This window comes from Rhamphochromis sp. 'chilingali', assembly GCF_963969265.1.
Source record: "Rhamphochromis sp. 'chilingali' genome assembly, chromosome: 17".
In the NCBI taxonomy this organism is placed as follows: Eukaryota; Metazoa; Chordata; class Actinopteri; order Cichliformes; family Cichlidae; genus Rhamphochromis; species Rhamphochromis sp. 'chilingali'.
The window spans coordinates 18,084,873-18,098,223 of record NC_137944.1 but is presented as its reverse complement, the minus strand read 5'-3'; the positions used below and the strand labels follow the sequence as shown (position 1 = coordinate 18,098,223).

The 13,351-nt window shown below is 42.7% G+C and overlaps 1 protein-coding gene across 1 annotated transcript in view; it reads left to right on the top strand.

Annotated features, from left to right (window-relative positions):
- clasp2 (cytoplasmic linker associated protein 2) overlaps positions 1 to 10,937 on the top strand; it is a 67,234-nt gene extending 56,297 nt beyond the window's left edge. The window contains exons 30-40 of the mRNA XM_080862926.1: positions 1,385 to 1,463; positions 2,880 to 3,023; positions 4,224 to 4,367; positions 4,486 to 4,592; positions 4,745 to 4,886; positions 6,776 to 6,971; positions 7,062 to 7,255; positions 7,358 to 7,486; positions 7,675 to 7,881; positions 8,054 to 8,170; positions 9,533 to 10,937. Of these exons, the coding sequence (XP_080719052.1) occupies positions 1,385 to 1,463; positions 2,880 to 3,023; positions 4,224 to 4,367; positions 4,486 to 4,592; positions 4,745 to 4,886; positions 6,776 to 6,971; positions 7,062 to 7,255; positions 7,358 to 7,486; positions 7,675 to 7,881; positions 8,054 to 8,170; positions 9,533 to 9,610 (1,537 nt within the window). The 3' untranslated portion in view covers positions 9,611 to 10,937. The remainder of the gene's footprint in view (positions 1 to 1,384; positions 1,464 to 2,879; positions 3,024 to 4,223; positions 4,368 to 4,485; positions 4,593 to 4,744; positions 4,887 to 6,775; positions 6,972 to 7,061; positions 7,256 to 7,357; positions 7,487 to 7,674; positions 7,882 to 8,053; positions 8,171 to 9,532) is intronic.
- The last annotated feature ends 2,414 nt before the right edge of the window (positions 10,938 to 13,351 follow it).

The following is a 13,351-nucleotide window of genomic DNA, read 5'->3' as shown; positions in this document are numbered from 1 at the left end:
ATTTTGCCTGGTAACAGTAGACCAATAAAATTGATAAGTAGTATATATACGGTATATATTTTTACCGGTTGTTAAGAGACGTTGTAATGTTGTTTGTGCACTGTTCCGTAAAAAAACCATAAGCAACGTAATTTGTGTGTTACTGATACGTACATATACTTAAAGGTAGCAGTGTTACAGGCGCTGTTCGAGGAAAAAAAGCATTTGCAGTATGTATTTTTGTATGTTACCATAACGTTTATGTTACCATGTTTATGTTACCTTACGGATTAAATTAAACGTTAAAAATCCTCACGTGTAATATTTCTGTGTAAATATCTAATATTACGAGTGAAACGCATACGGCTTAAAATCCGGTGCAGTCTGTACAAGTACAAAATTGATTTTCTTTCTAAAATTAGAGCATTCGTCTTTTAATCAGGTGCGCTCTGTAGTCCGGGAATTACGGTAATCCTGTGAGCGCAAGCACATGGTGACAGTGGGAAGGGAGCAGCAGGACCAGGTTCATCTGCTGCGACTGGTAGGGGGTGAAGAGAGGGAGATGGGACAAAAACTCCACCGTGGAAGAGAGCCAGAGATATTAATAACTAATGATCAAATGCAAAGTGGTGTATAACCGCAGATAGAGTGAAAAAATGTGAGTGAGAAAGAAACGCTAAGTGCATCATGGGAACACTGAAGCAGGCTAGGCCTATTGCAGTATAAGTAAGGAAGGATTCAGGGGCACCAGATCCAGCACTAACTATACACTTTATTAAGTGTAGCTTAGCTTTAGATGAGATCAGGACTGCTCAGGTGGTATGACCTTAAAGAAATAACAAACTCATCATCTGTTTATAAAAATTTACTTCCTGAGGTTTCTTAAGAAAAATAAATGTAATTTCAATAGTATGTCTGCCTTTCCTAAAGTATTATAGTAGTTTAAAGAAGCCAGTAAGACTAAAACTGAGAGGGAAAAAAACTAGAAAAAAAAAAAAGATTTGCAGTCTGAAATTTCTGACGCCCTCTTTTGTAATTTTCACATTTTTCCACACATTTCAAATTATTCTGGCACGTCAGGTTGGAGCCTCTGACGGGTTGTTTCCGGGCCCCAGGCCTTATGTTTGACACCCCTGCTGTAAAGTGTTCTTGGCGTGAGTCCTACAGTGAGTGCTTTCCTCCAAAAACCAGCAGCAACCTTCAGAGTCAGCACTTTTTTATCTCTATTATTTCAAATGTTTAGTAAAAGTGCAGAAGAAGAAGCAGTCACACAAATCACCACTTTGCATCTGGCACAGTGGTTACTCGGTTATTTACTTGCTGACAGTCCTTGAACTTTATTTTTACGATGCATGTTATGGCACAAAACGTGAAATCTAAATCTGTGGGTTTTTTTGTCTTGCAGAGAATGTTTTCCCAACGACCTCCAGTTTACCATTCTCATGAGGTTCACTGTGGACCAAACACAGACGCCCAACCTCAAGGTAAATGACAAGTTGATATAATACATGTCTGTTTAGTGTGTATGTGAGAGAGCTGAGTGTGCAAATGTCTGTGCAAGAGTAGCATGCACACAAAGCTGGAAATTCAACTGACTGCTGTGCTAATATTATTACATGCCTGCCCATTGCTGGCTCTACGTCCCAAAACCCTGAATCCTGGGCTGTGATTGGATAGCGATTGATCGAGCCACTCCACTGGCTACTTTCAAGCTTTCTTCCTCAAACTCCTTTTTCATCTTTACCCAGCATACCTCTCTTTCGTTTCCCCTGATTATCTACTACTTTATTCCTTGCTCCCAACCCTTCTTACCCTTTTATCTCCCGTGTTGCTCCTGCCTACTCCCACACCCTTTTTCTGCCTGATGTTTAACCTGTTTCCCTCTATTCCCTCTCCTTTCCCACTAGGCTTGGGCAATAAAGGATCTTACGAACAGTAGAATTTCACTACCTGCTGCAAATATTGCATTTCTGAAGACTTAACTACATCTTCATAGTAATTTTGTTAAATATTTTGCTATATCCAACCCCTCTGACATGTAAGAATTGGCTTAGATAGTATCACAGTATGAGTCTGACTCATTTTGTAAAACCATACAGTGTAATTTCAGTATCGCCCAGGTCTACTCCCCCATCTCTTTTTACTCCTCTACTCTCTCCATCCTCCTGCCTGCTTTCCTCTCTTGTTCCCCACCCCTCCCCCGTCCTCGTCTCCCTGTCTCTCTCCGTTGATTGACGCGGTGCTTCTCCTCTCTCTCTCTGAAGCCTGTGCGGAGCTCGTGTTGCGGGCGAGGCAGGGGAGGGTCCGGGGTAAAATTGTTCCCCCCCAGAGCGCGGCGCCACGCCTGCTCTCTAGACGAGCAGGCCGCAGCCTGGAGCCAGTCCTCCCAGGTCAGTGCGCTCCGGGGGGAGCAATTATGTGGCGCGCACGATGCTGCTAAGTGATTTGGAGGAAGTTCTGGTCCTGAGGTGCATTTGTAGAGAGACGAAAGACAATCAGGGCAGGAGTCAGTTGTGGCGTTTCAGAGGCTGAGTTGAATTTTTCCATTTATTGGTTCTTTAATATTGTTATTTGTCATTGTTTTTATGTTGATTGATTTTATTTTTGTACTATATAACGCATGACTGCATTTTAAACTTTTCTCTCATTCATTGGATCATTTGATTTTTCAGACCTGCAAGAGATGCACAATCTGCTGTGGTTGTACATGCTGACTCACTTGTGTGTGTGTGTGTGTGTGTGTGTGTGTGTGTGTGTGTGTGTGGGGGGGGGGGGGGGGGGGGGGGGGGGTTTGGTTGTTTCTGTATTTGTGTTTTTACAGGTGAATATTGGGTATGCATATTCACCATTATAGGTCAGCTTCCTAACAATTTGTATAAATGTGTGTGTTTGCGTTGCAGGTGAAGGTGGCTATTCTGAAGTACATCGAGACACTGACATTACAAATGGAAGCTCCGGACTTTGTGAACTCTAGCGAGACTCGGCTGGCTGTTTCCCGCATCATCACCTGGACGACTGAACCCAAGAGCTCAGACGTCAGAAAGGTATCGTCTCACAAACACGCACACAACATAATACGTCCTCTTGCAACAGGCCCCTTTTGTTTTTGAGGGATGTAATTAAACTTTATAATATTGATTTGAAGCAAGTCAGGCTGACTGTTGAATCTGGATGTTCAACACGTTCTCACTCCCAAAGCGTAACATTTTACGCTAGGTGACAAATCGTCAACATATTACGTTTCCGGCTACCCACCACGTTCCTAAATGACGACCTCGGAAAAAAGAGGAAATATGAGAACCGTCTGGACTCCATCTACACATGTTCGCTCCTTTTCTTCAAATCGCTTAGAAACACGCTATTTAACATCATTATAGTCCTGGTTAAGATCAGGATAAAGTTATGGTTAGGGCTAGGGATAAGGTTAGGTTTAGGACTGGAACGTCTATTACCGCGGGAGCGTCATTGCACTGGATTCCAGCCATAACCCGCGGCGTACTATAAGAACGCCGAAGGTCTCCTTTCGCGTTTCTCAGGAACGCCGCGGGACGTGACAAAACGTTGACATGTTACGCCTCGGGAGTGAGAACGGGCTGGGATGTTACAACAAAAGCAGACGAAGTGTATGATACCACAGGTTTGAAAAACAGTTATTGCACTGCTTTACCAGCAGAACTAGGAATTTCCATGGGAAGAAAATCGTGTGATCTGTGGAGTATCCTTTCCATAGCTGCAGAGATGGTTTCAACTTTAGGCCAAGCAGTCTTCTTGCTGCACTGGCTGTTCTCTTCCAATAGCTGAAAGTTTTTGTTTCATTTTACCTGTTATTTTCTCTTTAATTTCATGTTGCGTTCCGGTAGTTTGCTGTCATTCACACTCTGTTTAAAACTTGTGACACTGTCTAAATTTTTGCCACAGCATATTCTTTTGCCTGGCTTCAGATCAGTCTTCTGCAAATGCCTGTCTGCACGCAGACAAGAAGCACACAGCAATCACGTCACCTTTGCTGGACTATAAATTTTGCTTGATAGTGACAACCATAGTTTTTGGTTTGTTTTGTTTTTTGTGTTTAAGCTTTATCTCATAACTATAAACTTTGCATCTCAGTTCAAAATCATAAATTGAAAAGGATCCTTGTCTCAAATGCCACCTCACAGCATCCCATAGTTAACCACAGTACTACTTGCAAGAGCTGCCACCCTGTTTGGTCCACAAAGTCTAAGTGTGTATTTTGTGTGTAACAGGCAGCCCAGTCGGTGCTAATTGCCCTGTTCCAGCTCAACACTCCAGAGTTCACCATGCTGCTGGCAGCTCTGCCCAAAACCTTCCAGGATGGAGCCACCAAGCTACTTCAAAACCACCTGAAGAACACAGGCAATGCTGCACAGGTAAAACATACTCTGACTCTAAACTGTGAATGCTTCAGAATCACAGTTTACACCTGAACTCTGTCATTATACTGCAGCAATAATGGCGTACCTCTTTGTTGTTTTGTTACCTTCTCAGGCACCAATGGGCAGCCCTATGACACGTCACACCCCCCGATCTCCAGCCAGCTGGTCCAGTCCAGTCACTTCACCCACTAACACATCCCAGAACACCCTCTCACCAAGGTAAACACTTGTCTGACAACTAGTCTTACACTGTCAAATCACTGTTATACAGTAAACAGTATTTTAGGGTGTTTTGTGGCCAAAAACACGCCTGTGGGGGGAAAAAAAGTAAGCTTGCAAATTACACCGCATCTTTTACTGTGTCTGTGCAGTGCTTTTGACTATGACACAGAAAACATGAACTCAGAGGACATCTACAGCTCACTGAAAGGTGTCACAGAGGCGATCCAAAACTTCAGCGTTCGCAGCCAAGAAGACATGAATGAACCCGTCCAGCGGCGAGAAGGAGAGGAGGTGAGTGGAGGAGGCCAACACATTAGGGACATAAGTTCAATTCCTGGTGTGAATACAACCAGACCTGAGTGGTTTGTGTAACAGTTGGCACAATTCATGGGGGCGTTTGAACATTTTCGAATATTTTTATTTGATTCTACCTTCATGAGGTTTCCCCCACAGCAAGAGACAAGCAGCGGTGCAGCAGCCAGAGATCATGAATGTCAATAAACTTGTGGGAAGTGGGCAGGTGTGGAGTTAAACTTCTCTCAACTTGGAGGCGAGCAATTGAAACGAGTACAAATGGAAGTGAATATTACCGTTGACTGGCCACTGAGGCTGATAAATACACTATATGGACAAAAGCAGTGAGTCACCTACAGGAGCTGCTCACCCATGGAAACATGTCGTGAAGCTCCTGGTGCGCAGTTTTATGCTGATGTTAGTGCCGTCACCCAGCTGATCACGGACTTTCTAAAGAAGCTAACAAAGGCAAAGTGACGAAAGCAAAAAATATCCAGAGGTCAGAACCAGACACAAGCTAGCAGCCTCAGTTTGAGCAAAGGATCAAACTATTTACTAACCAAATTATGGAGACGGGTGAAATGGGGAAAAGGGTTGATTTGCTGTTATCTGGTGGATTTGTAAACATACAAGTTTCACAAACTGGCTTGTTGAAAGGGTGACATCCAGTTATAGCACCACACTTGAATTCATATGTTTTTCCATATAGTGTATATTATAGGGTTGCCTTTGACTCGTGAGCAGTCACCACGATGCAGTGCATGGTGGGCAAATTGCTTTATAGTGACCAGGCTTCTGAATGGTCTCTTTATTTTGATACCAGATGAAAAATACCACCATGGTGCGGTCCTAACGCAAGCAGCTATACACCACGATCTCGCCAGTAGTATAAAAGTGTGAGAGTTGAGATTTTATTCCTGATAAAATAAGCAAATACCAGAATAAAAAGAGGATAAGACAGAGTATTCAGACTTTGTAATAGGTTTTGACACACTCATTTAGCTCTGCACTCAGAAAGTATTATATCGTCTTTTGACCTTACAACATGTTTTCCAAGACTTGCAGAGGCCTGAAACACCCACACAGGTGTACTGTAGGGGACGCTGACATCTGATCTGCCCCACCACCCGTCCGTTAGCACAGGGAGTGAGAAGCATACATTGTTTATGGGACCGATAACTGTGAAAAATAATCTTCTACAGCTGCTGATAAAATCCTGTTTGTTTTATTTAAGCCTAGCTGCTGAAAAGCATCCCCAGTTATTATTTTGTGATGCTTGTGTAGGTAGCCTGCTCGTTCAAAACAAATTTATGACTTCAGACATGCCAGGTCTTATTTTGCAGCCCCTTGCAGTGACCCCGGTTCCTTTTAAGGACACGGCGTACTCTACTACAGAGGTGTGACCTCCTGACATTTTCCCCATGAGATGCAACTGAAACCCAAGTGGCCCACATGTCATCAACGTGCCAATCACAGCACACCTGACTCATCAAACCCCAGCTTAGAGCATTTAGCGGCTCGAGTGTAAATATACACATACAAATAAGAGCACCTTAAACCCTGCTCAGCTCCTCACCTGGTGCTTCATGTGTCTGCCTTTTTAAGTGATAGAGTTGTTTTTGTTTGTGTGTTTGTTTTCTTACGCTCTCATTTAGACAACAAGATCCTCTCTAAAAAGGAAACTTCATCCAAAATGTCCTGATATATGAATGAATTTTAAGAAATCGAACGGAGACATGTTTGTTTTAATTCATTTGGTGTATTTACCATCTAAACACATAAAACAACTCTGCAGTTCAGACTGTTTTTAAACCAGAACTTTTGAACTCTTTAGAGTTTGACTGCTTGGTTCATTCGCTTTGTTTTTAATCCACCTTTGTTTTCAGGGGGGCAGCGGGACAGATGGCAGACTGTCAGATATGGGCGACGGCGGGCGTATGGCTCTGGACAATAAAACGTCTCTCCTCAACACCCCCCTGCTCTCCTCCAGCCCCCGAGTATCCCGCGAATACTTGTCCGACTCTCCCTTCAAACACAGCCGCAAAGACACCAGCCTGGACGACTCGGAGCTTCAAACTGATGGTACACAAAAGCATTCTGGCGGAAAAGGACAAATAACGACCTCGAGATATCGCTAACGTGGGTTATTTTCTGTCGCCTGTCTCCTCACAGATAGCAGCCTGGATCAGTCGGAGCTGGTGGCCGAGCTCCTCAAGGAGTTATCCAATCACAACGAGCGCATAGAAGAGAGGAAAGCAGCACTGTGTGAGCTGCAGAAACTGATACGCGAAAACACCCTGCAGGTGTGGGACGAACACTTCAAGACCATCCTGCTGCTCCTGCTCGAGACGATGGGCGACAGAGAGGTACACACACACTCATTTCAAATCTACAACAACCAAATGAAAGGGGAGGGGAGAGAAAAAAAAAGCTAAAGTCGCTCACTTTTATCTTAAATCCTCTCTCAGCATGTGATCCGAACGCTGGCTCTGCGGGTGCTGAGGGAGATTCTCAGCAAGCAGCCCTGGAGGTTTAAGAACTACGCAGAGCTCACCATCATGAAGGCCCTGGAGTCTCATAAAGACCCTCACAAGGAGGTGCGTTTATCCACACCCACGCTAATCTGCTCACTGAGAAGCTGATTTTATCACAAAGCATTATCAGACCATGAAGCGGTGGTGCAGAACACTCCTTTATTTTATTTATGGATCATCAAAGCTGGAAAAAAGCTTTGTGATTATCACTTGGTCATGTTGTATATTCATATTTCTCTGCTTTTCTGTAGGTGGTTCGAGCAGCTGAGGAGACAGCAGCCATGTTGGCGTTGTCCATCAGTCCAGACCAGTGTATCAAGGTGTTGTGTCCCATTATCCAGTCAGCTGATTACCCAATCAACCTGGCCGCCATCAAGATGCAGACCAAAGTAGTGGAGAGGATTCCCCGCGAAGGCCTGATTAGCCTGCTGCCCGAGATTGTACCAGGACTGATACAGGTAACATGCAGCTCAGATATGTAACTGTTCATTTGGAGGATGAAAGTATCAGCCGTGCAGTATCGTAGTTGTCTGTCATCTGCTTTATCACACACAGCCTTCACGTTCATGCATAAATATGATTGTTATGAAGAACTGCAGATCTGTAAGTTGTGTTCTTCTGTCTGAACAGGGTTACGACAACTCTGAGAGCAGCGTGAGGAAAGCCTGTGTGTTCTGCCTGGTGGCCATCTATTCAGTGATAGGAGAGGACCTCAAACCGCACCTCAGCCAACTGTCCAGCAGCAAGGTAAGTTGAATTCATCGTAAACCAGCTCGCTAAAGATGTGTCGTTTCTCATCCTGGTCACCAGGATCTTTCTGTGTATACATTTCAAGCTCTCGTGTCAACAGGTTTCCACCAAGAGTCATCTTTTTATTTTAATTTTTTGTTCAGCTGATTTTTTTACTTTTATTTTTATTGCACAAAAGACAAGAGTGCGATAGTAAAGTGCAAACTGCATCGAGTACAGAAACAACTACAATATACTGCTTAATAACTTCGGCTGCAAAGACAGCAGCTAGCACAAAGCTAGCCAAGAACTTGGAGTGATTTTAAAGCTGAGTGAAGGCCGACCCGAGCCCAGCAGGCCCTGTAACTCGGGCAATGATGAGCAGTCAAGCTTGCAGCCTCTGTTTTTAAAGTGGCGATCACTTTGAAGTCTCTTGGCGCTAGTTTTCGTCTTTTGTTCTTATATGTAAAAACAAAGAGGAAGATTCTATGTGCGTCCTCATTTGTGTCAGTGTGTGGCACTGTGGCCTCAGGTTTGTATAATTCAGTTAATTGGTCATTGTGTGACCGCACGTATCAGGTTATTGTGCTGAGTAACTCAAAAGTAAGATAAGTAGTATAAAAAGTTACTTTCTCTGATGATTAATTACATAACGTAGTACATCAATTTTATGAAAAGTAATGAATAATGTATAACACGTTACTTTTTTTTTTTGAGTAACGACTCCAGCGCTGGTAAATACAGATGTAGGTTCAGGGTCTGAAAAGTGAATTCAAAGCCTTTAACCTGAATTCTTTCTGAAAGCCAGCAGAGGGCGACTCCTCTGGTTGCAAAATATACTTTAGAATTGTATACAAGTGTATAAGTAAAAATGACACCTCTTATCAGTTCATTTGTGACCTCTGTAAATTGTTTCCTGATGTGGTTATGATCATAATCTCCGAGAGTCTTACTGGAAATAACATGAAGTGAACAGTTTACTGTTTAAAGTAAAGTAGGTGATTTAAAACGTGGCGCTCTACCAGCATGCAGCGTCCTCAACAAAAACGCTCAAGTGAAGCACTCACATCAGGACACGGAGCCATTACAATCGCTACATCCATCCTTTATAAACAGTTGATGGCAACAACCATAAAAGATGAGTGATGAGTCTGTCAGCTACAGACTGATCTATTTGTGATGAATCCCAGGGCGACCTTTCAAAAACGGTCATGTGATAAACATTACTTGCCCAAATAATGCAGGAACCATAAACGCCACGTGTCAGCACGCGGTCGGCCTGCTCAGCTGGAGTAACTGCAATCTCGCCTTTTAGATTTTTAGCATCTCTTGGCTTGCACACATTATTTAATTCATGTTCTTCTGTTTTTCTATCTGCAGCTGAAGCTGTTGAATCTGTACATCAAGCGCGCCCAGTCCGGCACCACCGGCAACGAACCCTCAACCGAGGGCCTATAGGATACAGAGCGCCGTCCCACAGGGCAACTACAGAACTGCAGCTATGCCCACCCAACATAAACCATCTGTTCATGAGAACACAGCAACACAGACTGAGAACAAAGCATTCACAGGAGCAAACTACATACACCACACACACAGCTGTTAGGTACACACAGTCATCACACGTGCAGAGGAGAGTTGTAGTTCTGCTCGCCATTTCTTAGGATCCCTTCTGACTGAACTGAACCCTCAAACTCGGATTAAACTTAAACAGACATGCAGTCACACCCTCCACAGGTTTGTCACTACTCACTCAAGGATGAAGATATTAAATGCCCGTCCTGTCCGCTCCGCTCCATATCCACAGCACATTCCCTCTGAACAGCATCTCGAGGTCAACAGGAAGTGGTGCATCTGCATGGTTCTCATTTCCCTGGGCGGTAATATTCCTCCAGCGGTGCTGTCTCCTCGTTTCCTTCTCGAACACTCATTAACTTGAGGGAGGGGGGCGCCAGGTAGACGGGAATGTAATTTTACATTATGTCATAGTTTGGATTTCTTTTACGCAGAGAGGTTTTACTGCAGTGGTTTTTAATACCCGGAGTTTTCTCTCTCACTCAGACGTCAACACGTGTTTCAAAAAGGTGCTGATGAGCCTGAACGGTACGACCGGCCGACCCCAGCACACGCAGCACTAACACGAGTCAAAGTGGGTCCTGCCTGCTCATAGCAAATACAGTACATACAGATTCCAAAGTTTAGGAGGCGTTATGTGCTTGGCTATGCATGAGACGAAATTTAAAAGATTAATAACTTTTTATTGGGGTCTGTTGTCAGAGTGCTCTGACTGGGGTTTTAAATTAATGTGAACAGTGTCTGCCCCTTTCAGATAAATCCATGATGTCCTCCATTTCTCCAATCTCGCATCAGTTCTGGGCAACACGTGGAGAAAGATGGCTGCTTACTACATGAAGTATGACAGGACATGGCTTATTATCACATAGTGGATATGTATCTATATATGATATTAAAATGGAGTATCCAAATAACAGTGTCATTCAGGGGAGTTCCCCAGAGGGGGGGTGCACGCGCGCACCTGTGCCCATCCTTGTTTTATTTTTCTTTTTTTTCCCTCTCTCTCACACACTTATTTTGTTTATCTCTGCTGAGAAATTTGTAGAAATTTATTATTTACAGCTCTGGGAAAAAAGAAACAAGTCATGTGTCACTTTTCTCCTGTTCGTGTCTTTCTTTCCTTCCTCTTCTTGTAACATTCTAGTTTTCACTGTTGTTTCCTCTGTGCATTTACAAAGCTGTGCTTACAATAAAATAAAGAACTTGTACAGATCACGATAAGCCCCGCCTCTCTTCATTTCTGCAGCATAAGAAAGTGCTGCGGTAAGGCAGTGAGCAGAAATACCGTGCATGGGTGGGTCTGTACCTCCTCACAGGAGTGTTGTTCATGCAATTCAACAGAATAGATCTATTAAATGCTAACAGAATGTTGCAGTTTATCTGATCCAGGATCAGTGATCAAACCTCTACAGTATCATAAATGTTTCGTAGTCCCTTAAAGAGTCCCTTCATCCCAAATTTACACAGTGTGACTGTGTCACAACCACTCAATTTCAGCAAACACCTCAGTATGAAAGCATCAAAAATGCAAAATTACTTTACTGATTAATATTTAGCAGTTATTTTATTCTAAAACAATTTTATTCTGAGCTGCACAGGTGATCGGTTTTATGTTTGTTTTGCGAGAAATTGGTGAAAATGTGCGTCAGGATTTTATCCTTGCTTTGACAAACCAATCAACACCAGGAGTTTAATTTACTGTCTGATAAAGCAGTGGGTTTTCCAGCTGTCGCTCTCCCGCAAAGAGCAGCAGCAGGTGGGAGATCGTGGACTTGTTAAGAAACGTTAAGAAAGTGGGCTAATCCACACATGGAATAAAAGATAACATTTAGGTCTTATGCAACATAGCTATTTGTGAAACTGGTGCTATATTTCATGTATCCATCTGTCCTCTGGGCTGTAAATTTAGGAACAGCTAAAGAGAGTCCCAGAATACTGTCTGACCTGTAAAACCCCCTGGCCTTGCTGCACTCATCTACAACCTGCCAAGACCCTGCAGTTCATACTGAGTCTGTCCTCAAAACAATTCCCAACTTGGGAAAACATATCAGTTACACTGTTGAAGATGGATGTGGTATACTTTAGCAGTTTTACATACTTAAAATTTGCATTTTAAATCAACTCTTGTGTTTTGCAGGTAACAACTAACCGTGCTTGTTCCCTGGCTTGGAAATCTTGACTTTTTGACAGTTTTCTGCTTAAATTGGCTTTAATTTCCTAGAACAAGAAGACCTTGTTATGAAAAGTGGGTGTTATTGGTCGGAAAGGAAGGTTTGTTTTTAGACTTTCCATGATTTCCCTGAACTGGGGTGCATGTAGCTCTTGGGTAAGATACTAACCCCAAGTTATCTAACTCCAATCCATCTGTCGGAGTATGAATGTGTGGGAATGTTGGATAGAAAGCACTTGAGCAGGTAGAGTAGACAAGTGCTAAATGAGAATCAGTGTATTTACTGTAACGGTTCTTTTTGCAGGGTGAAATGATTGTTCAGCATACACCTTTAAGGACTTTAGTTACAAAGAAATGCACAGGTTTGAGTTTATTTGGGATATTCTGTAAACCATATAAGGTGATGTGTGCTCACATGTCACTAATATTTGGTGAATGTCCCTTAGTGAGTCGCACCTCAACTACACTCTCTTGGTAAGGCAAGGCAAGTTTATTTGTATAGCACAATTCAACAACAAGGTGATTCAAAGTGCTTTGTAGGCAAAGTGGTAGGCATCAACAAGCTTCTGGTGTCTGGTATAGCGTTCATTTAAATCAGTTGGTTTCTTGGTAAGGATCTGGCTTTTAGGGCTCTTTCACAAATTTTCAATAGGATTGAGGTCGTGGCTTTGGGAAGCCTGCTCCAGCAATGTAATGTCACCCTACTTTATCTATTACAAAGCCAGTTGTCGTGTGTGTTTGGGATCATCCTCCTGTTGGAACACCTAACTGTCTTCAAGTTTCAACCATCTAGATGTTGATTTGAGGTAAAGTTCTAGCTAATTTGTCTAGTGTACTACTGGCAACAAAACGGCCCCAGAGCACGATGCTACCACCACGATGCTTGACACTTGGTAGTGTTCTTAGGCGTAAAAGCCTCACCTTTATTCCTCCAAATGCACCTGGTGTCATTGTGACCAAATAGCTTCAGTCTTTACTCGCCTGATCATTGCTTCTTTAACCAACACAGCAGTTTTCAGTTGTGCATTTATGTAACTAGAGTTACATGATAAATTTGCTTTTGGTGACACTAAATGTGGAACACATGAGTGATGACTGCTAAAACGGCCTCTGTACACCTATATACATACTGAATTTAAAAACATATTATTTATTACATTATTCAAATGTACAAGAACTGATTGATTTTTTTTTTTATTGTAGTAATTACTGTATTCATATATTTTTAAACTGAAGGGGGGATTTTTTTTATTAGTTTTTTTTTTTTTTTTTACAAGCTGTCCATTGCAAATCCTTCATTTAAAATGAACAAGTGTTATCCAACACTTATGCAACATGAATTTTAGTTCTGTCCATGCTAGACAAGTCAAGTTACTCCCTTGTGTTCTTTGATGTTTGCATATTTGGTGTTGACTGTCGTGTGTTTATGTCCATATTCTGAATTTCCTGAGTCA